The 17,808-nt window shown below is 33.2% G+C and overlaps 2 protein-coding genes across 2 annotated transcripts; both read right to left on the bottom strand.

Moving 5' to 3' along the window:
- Positions 1–7,009: 7,009 nt before the first annotated feature.
- Positions 7,010–9,999, bottom strand: LOC139841704 (uncharacterized). Its single transcript, XM_071831909.1, has 7 exons — positions 9,098–9,999; positions 8,625–8,817; positions 8,272–8,460; positions 7,994–8,167; positions 7,729–7,884; positions 7,532–7,645; positions 7,010–7,424 (listed from the first exon to the last, which is right to left on the bottom strand). The coding sequence occupies exons 1-7, from the start codon at positions 9,997–9,999 to the stop codon at positions 7,161–7,163; spliced, it is 1,992 nt and encodes a 663-aa protein (XP_071688010.1). The 3' UTR covers positions 7,010–7,160.
- Positions 10,000–16,702: 6,703 nt separating this feature from the next.
- On the bottom strand, positions 16,703–17,506 carry LOC139876773 (uncharacterized). Its single transcript, XM_071864147.1, has one exon. The coding sequence runs from the start codon at positions 17,423–17,425 to the stop codon at positions 17,063–17,065; it is 363 nt and encodes a 120-aa protein (XP_071720248.1). The 5' UTR covers positions 17,426–17,506; the 3' UTR covers positions 16,703–17,062.
- Positions 17,507–17,808: the final 302 nt, after the last annotated feature.

The raw sequence follows: 17,808 nt of genomic DNA, 5'->3' as shown, positions 1-17,808 counted from the left end.
CTATAACTCACCAACATTTTTGTTGACGTTTAAAGCATGTTTATTCTCAGGTGAATACTAAGAGCTTCCGCTGTTACATACTAAAATAAGGACAAGATTTGGAGTCCATGTTTGTATGATATTGTGTAAAAACTGCATTCAAGAAACTGATTTCGATGTAACATATTTGTATTGTAAACCATTATGTAATGGTCGTGTGTAAACAGGATATTTTAGATTATCATTATTTGATAATCTACGTAAAGCTTTTTAAACCTTTATTTATGAAATAAAGGTTATGGTTTGTTTTAAAAATGAATGCAGTCTTTGAAAAACGTCTCATACAGAGGTCAAAACCTCGCAACGAAATCAATTAATATGGAACATTTTTAATCAATAAGAACGGGACATTTCAAGTTAGATATGAGCACCGCTTATCATCCGCAGGTGGATGGTCAGAGTGAAAGGATCATTCAAACATTAGAAGACATGTTACGAGCATGTGTTATTGATTTTGGTAAAAGGTGGGATAGGTATTTGCCACTAGCTGAATTTTCTTATAATAACAGCTATCATGCAAGTATTAAAGCCTCACCGTTTGAAGCTCTGTATGGTAGAAAGTGTAAGTCTCCTGTCTGTTGGAATGAGGTTGGGAATGCTCAACTCACAGGTCCAAAAATTATTCATGAGACTATCGAGAAGATCGTACAGATTAAGGAAAGATTGAGAACCACCAGAAGTCGGCAGAAGAGCTATGCCAATAAGAGAAGGAAAGATATTGAATTTTAGGTCGGTGACCGTGTTATGTTAAAGGTATCGCCTTGGAAAGGTGTGGTACATTTTGGTAAAAGGGGAAAGTTGAATCCTCGTTTTGTTGGACCGTTCGAGATTATTGAGAGAGTTGGACCCGTGGCTTATCGTTTGAGATTGCCCCAAGAACTCAGTGTTGTTCATGACGTTTTTCACGTGTCAAATTTGAAGAAGTGTTCAGCCGAGGCCGATGAGACCGTTCCTCTTGAGGAGCTTCATTTTGATAAGCAACTTCATTTTATTGAGGAACCTGTTGAAATTATGGACCGAGAGGTAAAGACTCTTAAGCAGAGTAGAATTCCTATTGTCCGGGTTAGATGGAATGCCAGACGCGGTCCCGAGTTCACTTGGACGCGTGAAGATCAGATGAAGCAGAAGTACCCGCATTTGTTCCCAGATGCTGAGTCAACCCCTGCACCTGCTTAAATTTCGGGACGAAATTTCCGTAATGGGAAGGTACTGTAACGACCCTACTTTTTCCGTTATCTTTTACCGATAATTATTTAACGATCGTTAACTATTGTTCGTGCCACGTCATTTCTATGACCTATATTATTATTTTTGTAATAATATATATATTAATTATTATGTGTTAAATGAATATTTGTATTCATGTTTTAAGTTATACGTTTCTACGTGTCGCAGATTTCTATCCGGCGAATCTTTTCGGTTTTCAAACCAACGGTCGAGCTTTTGAGATTTTTAAATCCAAATTATTTTAAATATGATATTTTAATGTCATATGATTATATATAGTATTTATATATTTTATTCGTCGCGTATTTGTTATCTCTCCGAAAAATCAATCGCGTAGCGGTGTTTTCGCGTTTCGGGCTTCGTTCGGACATTCGGGCCACAAGCTATTGAAAATTTATCAAATTTGGGACACAAGGGGCCCACCCTAGTCAATATTCAGCCGAAATTTTGAAGGGGAGGGGGGTGATGTGTCAATCTTGGAAACTTGGGTTTTGTTGAACAAAAAGGAACAATACTTCTCATTTTAACCTAGCACCTTATTTTTTTCTTTCTCTCCTCTCCATGAACGACCCAAACCTCCATCTTCATCATCATAATCAGTCAACATCATCATAGCATGGATTCTTCATCATCTCTCAAGGGCTTTTAGTATAATCGGATTCATCTCTTCGTACTCTACGCGACTACATCATTTGATTCTTGATTAGGGTATAAACCCTAACCCTAGATTTTTAATTTTTCTTTATTTTTCTGTATTTTGATTATATTTTAATAGTATGATGATTACTTCTTGTTGTAATGGTGTTTGTATGCATAGAATTACTCATAAACACATGTTTTCGGTTTGATAAAATTGGGACAGCAGCTATTTCGTGTATTTATGATATTGTGACTGTTATAAGACTTAAAATAAAGTATCTATATGAGTTCCTCTCATCAAGAAATTAATTTTAAACTTTGGATTCATGTCGTTTCGATTCCCGGAGCCCTAGATATGATCAAAGTGGTATTTTGTTAAGATTGAAATATGATATTGGTATGAACCAGGTTTGGTCTGACTTTGTGACCATATTTGGTGACTTTAGGGTGTGTTAGTGTGTTAGGATCAATGATGGGACGAACTTTCATGTTCGGGTCATCTGAATCCGAGCCACGAATCACCCGTTGAGTCTAAAACACGATTTTGATTAAATTAAAGTTTCAAGTGATGTCTTGGCTGATCACCATGACTTGTGGGCTGTTCTTGGTGTGTTCTTGAGTGTACCGAAGTGTTGGGTGATTTGATTAGGCGGAGATATATGTAAGGCTCGCCGAAAACCGACACCCATGGCTCAAGATACGACCCGATGAACTTTTGATTTAAAACTTGTGATTAATTATTAAACTTATGATATAAATAATGAATTTCATTATCATTTAATTACTTATGATATAAAAAGTAATTATTATAATTTAAGACTTATGATATATATTTATTATATCATTTAATTATTACTTATGATTTAATTAACATTTTAATTAAACTTATGATTAATAATACTTTTATTATTAATGGAAAATACTTATGATAAGTATTAAACTTATATTATAAGATTATTATTATAAGACTTATAATAAAGATTAATTAATTATTTAATTATTAAATACTTATGATTTAATAATTATAATTAGAAACTTATGATATGATTAATAATTCATTATTAATTAATAATACTTATGATATGATTTAAAATTTATTATTAATTAATAATACTTATATTATGACTAATATTTAATTAATTAATTAAATACTTATGTTATATTAATTATATCATTTAAACTTATATTAACTTTGATAATTCATTTTAATTTAATTAAACTTATGTTATGACATAATTAGACATATTTAACTTTAATAAACATTATAACTTACATTATTATTACAACTTACACTTTTAAATTTAACGTTGACTATGTTTGACCAAGGTTGACTTTTGAGTTGACTTTCGGTTGACTTTGACTTTTAGTTGACTTTTGTTGACTTTCTAAATAAGGAAACTTTCCTAACTTAAAAACTTTCTAAAAATAGCAACTTTCTAAATATGGAAACTTTCTAAATTTGGAAACTTTCCAAAAATATAAACTTTCCTAAAATAGAAACTTTCCTAAAATAGAAACTTTTCTAAAATAGAAACTTTTCAAAAATGGAAACCTGCTAAAAATAGAAACTTTCTAAAAATAGAAAGTGTGTGTCCGTACGCTGTTCCGATCAAACCGATGCATGTTGAGTATTGTTCTATGACTACTTGCAACATGTACAATAGCTATCATACTAAGACTTGACCTAAGTTAGTTATTTATATCGACCTTCTTTATTTATAGGTCGGCGTTGTGATCATTCCTGATCACTTTACTTCATTTGATGTTCGCATATTTGTGTGGTTACTTCGTTGCTATTAAGGTGAGTTATAGTCCCATTTTCTATTTTAAATCTTTTGGGATGAGAATACATGCAATTTATTTTATATTTTGGACACAAGTGGAAGTTGGTTTAAATTATTCATTGTGAGTTGAACAAAAATATTCCCTAGTCTGGTAACTGTAATCACTGGTTTCTACTAGTGAACACGAATCCTACGGATAGATCTATCGGGTTTGACAACCCCATTTCGAGCTAGTCGCGCTAGCAATTTATAATCGGAATGTTTAGTACTTCGTAATTTGTTGTAGATACACTTGTTCGGTGTATATTATTTATTGTGTTTGGCAAGGGTAAATAAATGGTTAAGTGGTTACCAGGTGGCTCACGGTAAATGGAATAATGTTTTTATATGTTTTCTAGCATATAATTTTGTGGTCCAAAAAGGAGTTTTTATGTTTTCAAACATAAATTTTTACGGTTTAAATTAAATATTGTTTGCAATATTAAACCTATAATTCACTCAACATTTTTGTTGACAGTTACTCGCATGTTTTATTCTCAGGTTCATGATTGATTGCTTCCGCTGTGCTTAGAGAGTCTGCATATTTATAATGGCAGCTTTTGTTAAACAATAACGTGCATTCTATTTTGATACATTTAATAGGGGATGCTGTTGACTTTGTTTTGGTCAACTTTTGGTTAAGTAATAATGTATGGTTTTTCTAAACTTACATATTTTGATAGGTTTCCTTTATAGGAAATCATTTTTAAATAAAGAATGCAAGGTTATTTATTAAATTCATATAGAGTTATGATCAAGCTGTGGGACCAAGATAACGATGGTCGTCAAGTGTACTTTGACGGGTCGTTAAATAAAACCTCATTGGACTGAACTTCAACATCGTATCCGTATCTTATGAACAACACTTTCTCTGATTTTGCCCACGTTTCAACTGGCCGACAGATGAAGTGGAGTGGCGCACAGGATCCGTTAAATTGAAAAATCCAACACCCGGTCCACTACGAATTCTTGACACCACTTACTCCGAATCAGAAAAATATTGTCTAACCAGATACCCTATACGATCAATAGAACTCATTTCTGATGTAAACGATCCACTCCCGTGGCAACCACAGAGCATACTCCGACTCCTATAACCAAGACCCCCCCCTCAAACCTGACGCTCTTATACCAGTTGTTGGGAAATTACGGCCTCACTAATTCCCAACACACGCTCAATAAAAGACAGTAAAGAAAAAAGAACAATCCACAACACAAGAATTTAACGTGAAAACTCTAAAACAAGAGAAAAACCACAGGCCTCCAAAGAGAGAAATACACTATATCATAAATTGTTACAATGACATAGACAACTCTCTTAAGCCAACTACACTCTCCAAAGTATTTAACTAATATAACTTTCAAACAAGGGTAAGAAAGAAATAAATAATCTAATACTTAAAGTGTATTGATTGGTGCAAATTGGAAGTATGCTCATAACCTCCTTTAATAACCAAGGGAGTCACCCACACTTTCTTTCATCTACCAATGTGGGACAGACATCTTTATAGCCAAAGACTACATCCCTAATTTCTTCCATCCATCAATGTGGGACAAGTAACCATACAATTTTTCAATGAAAAATAAACCAACACTTTATTTACATTCATCAAAACATAGAACCCGAAGCATGTTCATGATTCGGTTAAGATTGACCTTGAACATGATGTTTTTTCCTGTTGGAAACGTTTGGGTGAATGAGCTTAATACGTCAACGGATTTTAATGGAGTTTTGCTTGAAGAATTCCCTTCTGATCTTCTTGCTATATCAAATCATATTGTGTTTACGGGTCACCCAATATATGGGCAACAAGTTGACATGGTTAATGAGGTGTTGCACGTTAGTGGTAATCTCGGGAATAATGACTTGGTTGCGAATAATGTGCAATCTGAGGTTGAGGCTGTTATTGTCAACAACGGAAAGGCTGATGATGGGTATGAAGATGAGCTGCAATTCAAGAGATTAGAGAAGGTTAATGTTTCGGGTTTGGTTCCTGCTTCGGATTTTTGCTACCTCATTTTCTTCGGTTCCTATTAAGTTGTCCGATCCTGAAAATTTGGTGACTGATCATGATGTTTTAGAGACTGACCATGCTTCGGTTTTGGATAAACCGAATGTTTCGAATCCTATCAGGTTCGTTAGTGATACTGCTTCTATTCCTGGTGTCGCTCAAGGTTTAGATCATGCTAGCATGGTAGGTTAGGAACCGGATAATCAATCCGACATTGATCCACCTCCTGGTTTCGATTGTACTTCAATTGTTGTAGATTCTGTTTCTAGTCCTAAGTGTTCCATAGCCAAAAAGAAGAAACAAAAGGCTAAAAAGATTAAGGTGAAGTTGGTTTCAACTGATATATTGATGGGGTTTAGGAGATGAAGAAGTTGGTGAAAAGAAAAAGGTGATGTTGGGTTTAAGAGACGAAGACGAGGCGGGCACGTCGGAAAATATTAAAAAGGGTTTTTTCCAAGACTTGGTAGATGAGGGGGTGATTCCACCTTGTTCGGGCACACGCATTAGTAGTAGTTCGGCGAATGTTTTAACTTACAAATTTTCTTCTCGTATTGACAAAGGGGTCCATATTGACAAAGTCAATGGGATGACATCTCGACCGGATAATAGGAATGGTATGGGTGCTTCCTAGTTGGTTTTCATTTATTTAGTTATCCTATGTTTGTCATTTGGATCTTTAGATAATTTTATGTTGTGATGTGATATTGTTTGGTTTGCTCGTGTGTTTGGATGCGTTTATGGTTCATGGACGTTCTCATTTTGGCTCGAATTGAGTTAGCGTGTTTTTAGGCTTCTACTTTGTTTATTCATTTCGAGCCTTTAATGGGAGTCGTTAGTTTGTATCGGTTCTTAGGATCCTTCATTTATTGATGAAGTATTTTTTAATTTTAATTGTAATCGTTATTTAAGTCAAAAAAAAAAAAAAAATGGTTAATGATATCTTTACAACTTACAAATTTATAATCATACTATTTCTCCGGATGTAATATATATTAAAGATTTTCATCTACATGTAGATTCCACATATATATACGAACCTTTCTCTGGTAAACCAACACAAAAATTGAACAACTAATTAATGTACGTGGTATCTGAATGATGTACGTATCCAATACAATAAAAAGTACATTAAGTTGTGGGGAATTTGCATCAACATTGGTGAATGTGTACATGTAAATATATCACATATCACATGTATGATAATTGACAAACAAATAGTAATTCCACCAAAGTATGCATCATCATTACAAAAAACATACAATAACTTGAGTTCATTTCAGACACATATATTGTTTTTACATTTATATATGAAAGTATAAGTATTTAATTCTAACTATCAAGATATGTAATTCACTATGATGAAGTTTGATAAGTAAAATTGACTCGAATCATCATTACATTTCAAAGTACCGGAAGTTATTCACGATGACCAAACCTCACCAAGAAGTTCGTACCTTGCATTTCTTGCAGTATTTCCATTTACTACCGCGAGTTTCTTGCTCAAAAATGTGCGAAATGAACTGATCTCTTCAATGTGCGATGTTCTATTTGATCCAAAGTTTTTATGTGCCTCAGAAACCTTATCGGAAATGTCGATAGAAGATGGAGGTTTATAAATGATCCCTGCAGCTGCGTACGGAAATGTGCTAGAACTTTCTTTTGATAATCTACTCTCATTTAAAAACTGCACCAAATCATCAAAAAAAAAGTCAACAAGTGACACTTATGGCTCACATAAATCCAAAAAGTGTTTAGTACGCGTTTAATATTTTAACGAAATTACGATGATACCTCTGCGTTGATTGCCTCCAGGACAGTGTCGGGAACTGGATCCGGACAGAATTCGTCAGGAGTGAAGTTATCGAGTATTTGATTAAGCAGAGAAAGACTTATTGATGGACATATCTAATAACATAATGAGAGATTTGTATTAAGAAAGATATGATGATGACACATGTAATTTGTTATGATTAAGATAAATGTTAAACCTCAGCTCGGATTGATCTGTCCATAAGCATGTCCTTAGGGACCATTAATAAATGACTTAACGAATTAAGATGACTGAACCATTTTTGTTCGTTAGCGGGGTCGCCATTGTTGTTCACTGAAAACTTATCAGTAAGAAATTTAGACAAGTTGCCAACCTGCCATATAATTAGTCCACTAAAGTAAGAATTTATTTATTTCTGAAATAATGCAATGATATGCTTCATCTTTTGTGTTTTTACTAAATTATTAAGTTAGAGTGCGTACCGCCTTTTTGAGTTGCGCCCCAGAACCAAAGCTTAGATCGTCAGCTGGAATAGGCAGAACTCTGGATTCGGTGATAGGATCTGATGCAGAATCGGTTCGAGTTTCATGGGCAGACTTGCGAAGTATGCAATTGAACATGGCTACATCAAGCCTCGCAGCACACTGCTCCATTACCTGAACATACAAAATTGTAATTTTAGCCATAGGTTTATGGAATTTATTGAAGTTTAGTTCAGTTAGTAGCATCAGAAATTGTTTTATCTTCTAAAGCTGATTACCATTTTTGACATCACTGGAATGCAACCGCATTCATGCCCTGCAGCACGAGCAGGACAAAGTCTGTTAAAAGCATCCTGGATGGCATTTAGCCATAGATTTATAGAAAAGTCACATTGTCGCCGGTCACTCGAAATTGGTCCAAGTAGCTTGAAGGTTTTCTCATTTTTAAGCATATTTGGCATCAAGTTCTGCATACATGAGACCATAAGACTATAATGAGACTAAAGATAAATTACAATCAAACTTTGACTTTTGATAACCTCTTGACCTCATCTATAAAAATTGGGGATTTAATATCCATAAGATCACTTAATATAAATATAATGTGGGTACAAGTAATGAAAGGTTGTACCTGGCGCCATATAGACTCAACGATTTGTGAAAAGATCTCTGACTCTATTTTCTGTAGCTCAGAAGTGAAAATTCTTGTTTCTTGATGGTCATCAACATACGCGGTAGATTTAAGTTCATCATATTGTTTATAACCAGATGTTTGCGTAATTATTTCTCGCAATACAATAACGTTTGACAACCAGAAAGTCAACCTGCAAATTAAAAGTAGGGGGCTGAATTTTCAGTTTCATATATTTAGATCGGTTTTACCAATGTGTGCTCCTACGACACGCATTAAGCTGTATTTAATACTCATTAACTCAATCTAATACGGAATATTTACCATTTTAAAATGTATATTAGTTTAATTTCTGATATTTAAGGAAATTACAGGTTAGTTAAACGTATGCTATGGGGCATATGTTTTAGCAAAATCTTAATTAGATTTATAAAAAAATTAAAGACTTCTCAAAACAGGAGAGAGTGAAGTACCTTGAAACATCATTCCCACAAGATTTGGAAATCATAACGAGCCCCGATACAACGTTTCCAGCAACAGTAGCACGCTTCGTTACAGACAAATGCTTACTCGCATGGAAATAAAGTTTCGAAAGACGATTAGCAGATTTGTGCATCATATCTACCGATCCATGTTCTTGTACCGCAGAGTAAAGAGAAATCTCAAGAGCAGCAACGTCTCTTAGCTCGTCTTCAAGTTCGCCAATTCTCATCTGCATTTGCGCAATCTTTAATTCTAAATCCTTTTTCACTTCATCTTGAATATTTTCATCAACTGCTTCATCATCACTTTGTACACCATTTGAAGCCGCATCCAAGAAAACCGTTTCCTTATGATCTATATGATCTAGTCCATCAAACCCATCAGAGGATATAGATGAATGAATCGATGGCGGTTTTGGATGAACTTTCAAACTTTTCGAGTTCTGAATGTGGTTCAAGCCATGGTCAGACGAATCGTTTTTCGTAGACGTTAGTGACGTAATCGAAGCGTTTTCTAATTTTTCATCCTCATTAGCCCGTGAATCGCCACTGGTTGATACAGAATCTGTGACTGTATCAGAGTCGGATTCATCTCTCACATCATTCGGTTCTATTACTTCTGGATCTAAGCGTATTGAAGGTTTGTCGTCTCTATATCTACTTAATTTTTCTTGAACCTTAGTAGGCTTTGAATTCTTGATTCTGTTATTCACCGCAATGTTAGAGTTTTCTCTAGCAGACAAAGGCTTCTTGTTACCTTCCTTTGCTCTCGGGGTCGTGTTTGACTTTTCACGTTGCAGCTTAGTTTCTGTGGTTTCGACCCTTGCAGAAGGACGTTTCGTTTGATTATTTGTTGGTCTTCTCTTCTTATCTGCTTGCATCATACTCGACATACCGTCTGTACTTCAAATGATCAAAAAACAGCAATTTTGGTGAGTGAAACAGAATATGTCAAGATCAAGGGTTACAACCATAAGAACAATATCATACAAGTGTGATGATATTTAAGAGTGTTTGAAGTATAAAATCATTTTAAGGTTGAACAATGTACTAATAATGTAACATCTGATATCACCTAACAATCTACCATACTTCTAGATGATTTATGAAGCTGCAGCTACTTATGATTATGATGGGTCAAATTTATCACATTCATATGTTACATCACATTCCTTCATTATTCAGATTTATATATATTCTAACCTTCAAAGCTAAGTTTTTATAGTCACATGTGACATGCTCCTAGTAGTGGGATACTACTATTTCTAACCAATCACATTTGTATGTCTGATTTAGTTCTTATTTCAGGTTCATATATATAGAGTAATAAAATCAGAGTTTTATGGTATTATCTAAATGATATATTATAATCACTATTAACAAATGCTGCTATTACATATGTGATCCACACCAGATTTGATTACATATATTATCATAAAAATAAAAAAAATAAAAAAAAAAATAAAAAAAAAAAAAAAAAAACAGAAAATAGAAGGCAGCTTGATCACAAATCAAGTTTATTCAACAGATAAACACGAAATGACAGATAAACTGTAGCATTCAGAATCTAAAAAAGGGAGCGAAATGAGTACCGAACTTACCGGAATTATTATATTTGGTGTTTGATTTGAACAATGAGAATGTGATTTGTGGGGACAATGAAACTGAAGGTATAAATTTTTTGGGATTAGCAGCTGTTTCAATGTACCCAAAAAAGTGAGTCGAATGTGGACTACATGTTCTATATGCCTTTCCTCCCAGCATTTATATGCAAGTCTCTTTTTCAGAGTTGCATTCATTACTTGTTTAATATTTCTTCATTTTTTTTGTTATTTATTAAAAATTACATAATACTTGTTCAAACGTAATCCGCATGATCCTTGTATTATTATTGCTAATATATAATTTTGTTTTGAACGGCAAACAAAAAATAATTGACATTTGTTAATTTATTTTATTTTAAGTGATACTCCGTATTATATTGTAATACAATATGTAATATTAATATTTGATATATGTAAGTAATATTAATATTTAATTTATTAATATGATTAATTATATTATACGAAAGAGATGATAGGTGACGAGTGGAAAATTAGATGAGCTGTAATTGTAATGGTGAGTGTAAGTGAGTGAGGAGTGAGTGAGGTGGGATGTCACCCGGTTGGGTTGGGTCGCGTCGGTGGTAGACAAATGACAATTGACCCGGTGGGTGTTTACGGCTACGTTACGCCTTCCTTTGATTCCCCCCTTTTTTTTTCTCATTTTTTTAATCTATTCACTGAAAATCAAACAAACTGTCGCAGAAGCACTTTCAGATATTATTTTATTAAAAATAGCCCCTTCAAAAACACATAAATGCCACAACACTTCCTATTATAAATTCTTATTTACCTTTGATACTAAATTAAAGCATACTTTACCACTCACGCGATCATCTCCTGCAGTTAGGTAACCCATTCTCAACTGCTGCCTTGAAAGAAGCCCGAACCAATCTGATGGTATGGCCGGTAAAACACTTCTTCCCTGCCCCGCAACACAATGTGAGAAAGAAGATTTTGGATGAATTTCAAGATCAGGGGATATGTTTGACATAATGAAAATGTAATAGATGAAATATCTGGTGAGTCCCTTCAAATATCTATGGCCTCAAGAATATAACTGACAAAAATTTTCTTTGATGCTACATGAAATATCATTCTGCGAGTAACAAGGTAAAACACTTGCAACAGAAAGTATAAAAATATTAGTACTTAGCAAGGAGAATTGAAAGTTAAAGTTGTCTAGCTAGATAAAAGTTAACGAGGGCCGTTTGAAAGAAAACACAATGCTTAGGGTAGTAAATGTATAATCTTAAAAAGTGAAGAGACTAAAATAAATAGAGGAAACAAAGAAAGTACTTTATAAATTGTATCTGGATCACCGTCACGAATTTAGAAGTTCGATCCACCGATCAAATAGCAAGTTAATTTTGTGTTTTTTTTTTTAAACGGCAAAAGTTATTTTTGTGTTCTTATTTTGCTAACCCTTTTGAGTTATGATTGATTATAATTAATAATCATAGATAATGATTGATTAATTAGATATCTGGTAATTTATAATTATATCTGAGTAGTGATCAAAGATATAAGATGCTTCACGAGTGGAAGTAAAACACCTAAACATTATATAAAATGCTAATGAATTGAACAAAAAATGATAAATCAAATCGTAAAACACATACTACTTATGTTTGACAAAATTAACTGATACCTTGTAATATTAACCAAACGAAGTTTTTTATTAAATAGAAGTTTTTTCATAAAAATTAAAAGCTAAAAATTTCAAAAAACTACTAAAAACTAAGTGTCTTCTCTACTCCCCTTTCGAAATCGACTTTGCTCGTCCAAAAATAATTATAATATTTAATACTATTTGATACGGAGTAATATATATAGCTTTGTTGATATGTATTTATATATTTATATTAATATTATGTGACACGTGTTATAACGTATATAATTAAATTAACTTTTTTAAATATTAAAATTTACACCAATACTTATTAATTGTATATACTATTAGACACTTGATTTCAAGAACATATATAATCAATGGGAGAAAGACATTCTAACCACTAGATAGTAAAACAAACTAATAAGAGAGTTCAATTGAACACCTAATAAAAGATTATTTTTTTAAACGTCAATTCAAACACCCAATACAAATTTATACGTGAATATGCTCACAATGGGACTTGAACCCCAACCTCTTTCACTGAAAGACTACTCGAATATCGTTGAGCTATAAGCCCTTCAGTAATACCTAAAAGATTTTAGTGACTTCCGCAGTAATGTATCGTAAATTAACAGTTTATAATCATATTATGTAATGATGATGTAATGATCATGCCATCAATCATGGTTATGTTGATCAAATTCAGTAGTCAATATCTAGTAGTCAATATCTATTTCTCTTATGAAAAGTTCAGTTCTTTCATTTTGGATTCCAGGAACCTAGACTGTTTTATATGGAGTATTAGAGGGGGGAAAAATCATTGTTTTGGATTCCTGTGACCTAAACTGTTTTATATATAGGGAAAAAAACGTAATTCCAAAAAAAAAAGTACGGACTTTCAATAAGAGAATATGACAAACAAGTAAGAACATCGTTAGACCATTTGTAGTGGTAACTCGTGTTGTGAGTTCGTGTTGTGCACTTTTTGCACCTTTTTGATGACTAGGACGTATTGTGTTGTTGAGTGAAGTAGTGGTGGTGTTGTGAATTAGTGTTGTGTTAGTGAAATACTGATGTGACATTTAATTTTGTATTTTTTTGTTTTATTTATTTGTTTTATTTTATTTTTGTTATTATATGATTATATTTATATTTTAAAAATATTATTTAATTATAATAAACAGCTATATTATATATTTATATTTATTACAAAAGAAGATAAAACTATTTAAAAAAATATCTAGTTATTTACAAGTTTGAGATTGAGTACTTTGACATATAATACATAGTATTATTTTTGAAAGGGTTACAATAGAATCTAAATATTAGTTGAGGGACTTAACTTAAAAATTGATAAATTGTTTTCTTCTTACCCAAATTATTCTCAACTAAAAATTTCATATCTGTAAAAATTTCTTATTCCCCAAATTTCCTGAAATCACAAAATATATCTACAACTATGAAGTTTTGCTCAAATCTCAGCACCAATCAAATATGTACACGTCGATCCAACGTCCGTTGCAGCCTCCGTTGAACCTCCACCAACGCCGGCCAAACGCCGGCTCCCAACGCCACGATACGGCAGATGGGTGGCGTTTTCAGCCATCCACGTCGGCAACAACGGGGTTGAAACCCCTGCGTTACAAATGGTCTTATGCTATGAAAATTCTGGTACAACTAACTTTTGGTTGAGGCTCATGACCAGCAGACAATTGTGGATATTTGTTAACGGAGTATATACTACTAAGAAAAACTTTAGAGCAGAACAACACACAAACTTGATTTTAATAATTATAAGAATAAGAATTATAAAAATAAGAATCCTATTTTTATATGACTAAAAACTACTTCATAACATAACAAATACAGTATATGAATACAATTATGTGTTTGTGTAGATGTTACACTGTATACCATTTTTGCCAAACTCTAGGTCTTAAATGAAACAAATAAAGAATCAACTTGATGATTCCACCCAAAATCGGTTAACCACATTACAACTGCAGGTTGGCAACATTTGTAGTTTTGTACCAAACCAATGTATAGAGATTTACCAAGAAAATATCCATTTTTTCAAATCAAACTTTCATCAAGAGTAACAGCTTTTTTTTTTTTTTTTTGCCGAAAAACAAAAATTTAAATTATAATAGATCAATCTATCTAATTTGTTTGGTACATGACATGAATGTCCAACACAAAGGTGAAATCAAGATAACTAGATAGACTGTTATAGACAATTCAAAGATGTTAGTGCCAAAACAAGAATTTAGAAAGCGTGTGAAATCTAAATACAAATGGTAGTTATAGCAAATGCTACTACCTGAGTGTGATTAAATTTATACTGAAGGTTAAAAAAGAAAACAAAAGGTTGGTTAATCACAGGTAAAGTCAATTACGTTGAACACATGTCTCAGAAAATCACCGAAGAATACTTTTAAAGAGCGTTTCCTTTGAAGTGAAATCCTTCATTAGCAAAGCTTCTACCACTAAAGATGTTCCGTGAAATTTGAGGTACATATAATGTTTTTGTAAAAAGATCAAAATCTGATTATGGTATCCAGAAAATTGATGTGTCGCGATCACCAATAAGTAAACGAAAATTTACAAGACCGAGGAAAATCACCCTATCAACCAAATAATTATGCCACTAACCTTCAATTTGGAAAACACTTGAGCATTAGTTCGGCAGCAAATTCAATTCTCATGTATTGGGTTATTTTGGGCAGCACATTATCTAGTTGAAGGTTCAAATGGGCAAAATGCAGGACAATCGGCAAAATGGGCGAAATCCAGAATAACGGCGAGATGGATGATCAAATGCACTACTTATAGGAAGTAAATAAAACTTTTAGAAGAAAAACGATGATTTTCTTCTTTTTTTTAAAAGGTTTGCTATTCTGAGATCATATGCATCTATCTATTTTCAGAATATATGAACTATTCAAAGTTAAATAATCAATTCACTATTTTCTGAAGTAAATTTTTGCTATTTCTAGGCTAGTTCAAAATTTCAGATATATGTATTGATAGAATTTATTTTACTCCCTAATACTGACTCATTATATATCTATAAATAATTTATTTGTTTTCTAACTTATTAAATTTGGGTCTTGTAATAATTGTAGTGATTTTGTTTCTTCTTATTCAAAGTTAAATAATCAATAAATAAATTTATACTTGTATATAAGTGAATTCAATTGAAAACAAAATAAAAATAAAAAAATAGATCACTTTATTTTGACATAATTTCTGTTGTATAACTAATTTGATCATTTCAACATGCATTTTGACCGAATCAGTTTAGGCACACGACCCAATCCAACCTGACCCACCCAATTTGCCACTTCTAGTTAGTGGCTTAAAATTGTATTATTTTGGGTTAGTAGGAAGATTTTCCCAACATATTACTAGTTACTAGTGGTTCTAAAATACAAATGCCATATGAACTACAATCAAGTTCCCTATTCAGCTATTCTTCAATTGCTAATCATCAAATCTAGTTACTACTTGTGTTCTAAAAATCCCTAGAAGCATCCACCTACATATTAAACTTTTTCCCACTACCCTCGATTGGTTAAGGTAGCTTAAACGTTAGACAGACTTAAACATAATAAACATTACAATTACAATGAAAATTAAACATTTCACAAGTTGAACAGCAGACAACTGGCAGTTCTAAACTCGTGTTAACAGCCGATTTTCTCCACTTGGAGCCTATCTTACCAATCCTTTCCAACTCATCATATTCATCATATCAACATTACAATGAAAATGAAAGTAACTATATTAACAAAGTGCAGTACAGAAATTATGATGCTTATATGTTAGAGAGACTTAAACATAATAAACTATACTTTATTATATTCTTAAAAACCATTTCAATGAAATTCTTATGCGTTCACTCAAGTGTCCTTAATCCCTAATAGAGCAATTAACAAATGGGTAACTATATTGTATCCTCGTAAAAATCATTTGGAAACACGATCGTAAGCGCCCTAAAACTATATGACAGATTCTGCTTCTGAAGAAGAACTAAATGTGCATCTAATAGAAGGATTAGACTTTTCATAGTCGACTATTCTTATGTTGACATTTGAAAATAAGTAACCAACAATAATGTCGGCACATAAGACTTGGAGTTAGCATATCTAAAAGAGTGTCTACTCTCGTATGATGACGACAGAGGCATAAAATCAGCTTAATATACTAAAAAACCTACACCACTGAATACGAAGCTAGAATGAACAGTGCATCACACAATCCAAAAAGTTGGACACAATTCACCAAGTAGAAACCAAAACTGTTATCAATTTTCAGCCTACCTTGAGGTCAAAATGTCACATATCTTAGAATAGGTGCTTAAGCAACATACCAGATTTTACATGTTACAAAGCTCAACTAGTGCACCAACGAGTTAAAAGCTCAGTGGTACCCGTCACCTAAGAAGTTAGGGCCCCATGTCTGAAAGCCGTTGCCAAAAATGGGTGATGGTTCGATCCCCTTGTACGTCAGAAATTTACATCTCATCATAATCAGCACATTTATTAACAAAAACACAATTCTGACCAATTTAATACAAACAACATATCATAAAGCGTAATTATCGTATAACGGGTACACAACACAAAGCCCTAAATCGAAACTAATTCAGAGCCAAAATTTGATCATCTTTATTATTGTCATTAATATAAAAACTTCGCCATCATCCAAAACCACGTAAGCAAAATTACCTGCAGATCATTAATCCGATTCATTTACAGCTACTGCTGCTGATGCTGCTAATTGTTTCTGTGATTCAAGGCGTTCAAGAGCTTTTTGGTGGGCCCATGTCTCTAGGGTTAGGTCAGGTTTAGCGTTGAGTCCAACGCCGAGGATGACGATAGTTAGAAAACTGGTGACGTAACATGGAAGTTCCCAATCTTCCCATTTTCTTGATTGACCAGGTGGTGGAGGGGTTCGATTTAAGAAGTAACCGTTGGGTCGTTCTTGGTGACCGGGTGTGGTCCAACGGCTAGGACCCTCACTGCTACGTCGGCGGAGTGTGGAGGTTAGCCTTGATTTTAACATGTCTCCGGCGGCGGCGAAGGGTTTGATTGCCGGCATTTGTCTGGTGATTCTGAGCGGAAGAGGGGGTTCTTGTTGGATCTTTACTAATGTGGACCCGAACAGTTAGGGCTTCAAACGAGTTAACCGGAACTCTTTTCTTTTGTTTTTTCAATAAAAATAAATTAGTACTTCTAACACGTATAACGGTTGAATTAAGAATTTTACTAACGACCACAAGTTAACACATTAAACTTTATCAAAAAACACAATTAAATTTATTGTATATAACATGCTAAAAAACCCGATTACTCACCGATTAATCTCCGATTAATCATTTTTAAAAGTAATCCGTTCCGATTTCTAAAAATCCGTTTAAATAAACGGTTAACGTCAATTGATAGATCAAAATTGAATTTGGTAATCAAAGTCAAAAATAGTTA

The sequence above is a fragment of the Rutidosis leptorrhynchoides genome, chromosome 1 (assembly GCF_046630445.1).
Source record: "Rutidosis leptorrhynchoides isolate AG116_Rl617_1_P2 chromosome 1, CSIRO_AGI_Rlap_v1, whole genome shotgun sequence".
NCBI classification, from domain to species: Eukaryota; Viridiplantae; Streptophyta; class Magnoliopsida; order Asterales; family Asteraceae; genus Rutidosis; species Rutidosis leptorrhynchoides.
Note: the sequence above shows the minus strand (reverse complement) of the source record. Positions and strands in the feature narration are given on the sequence as shown.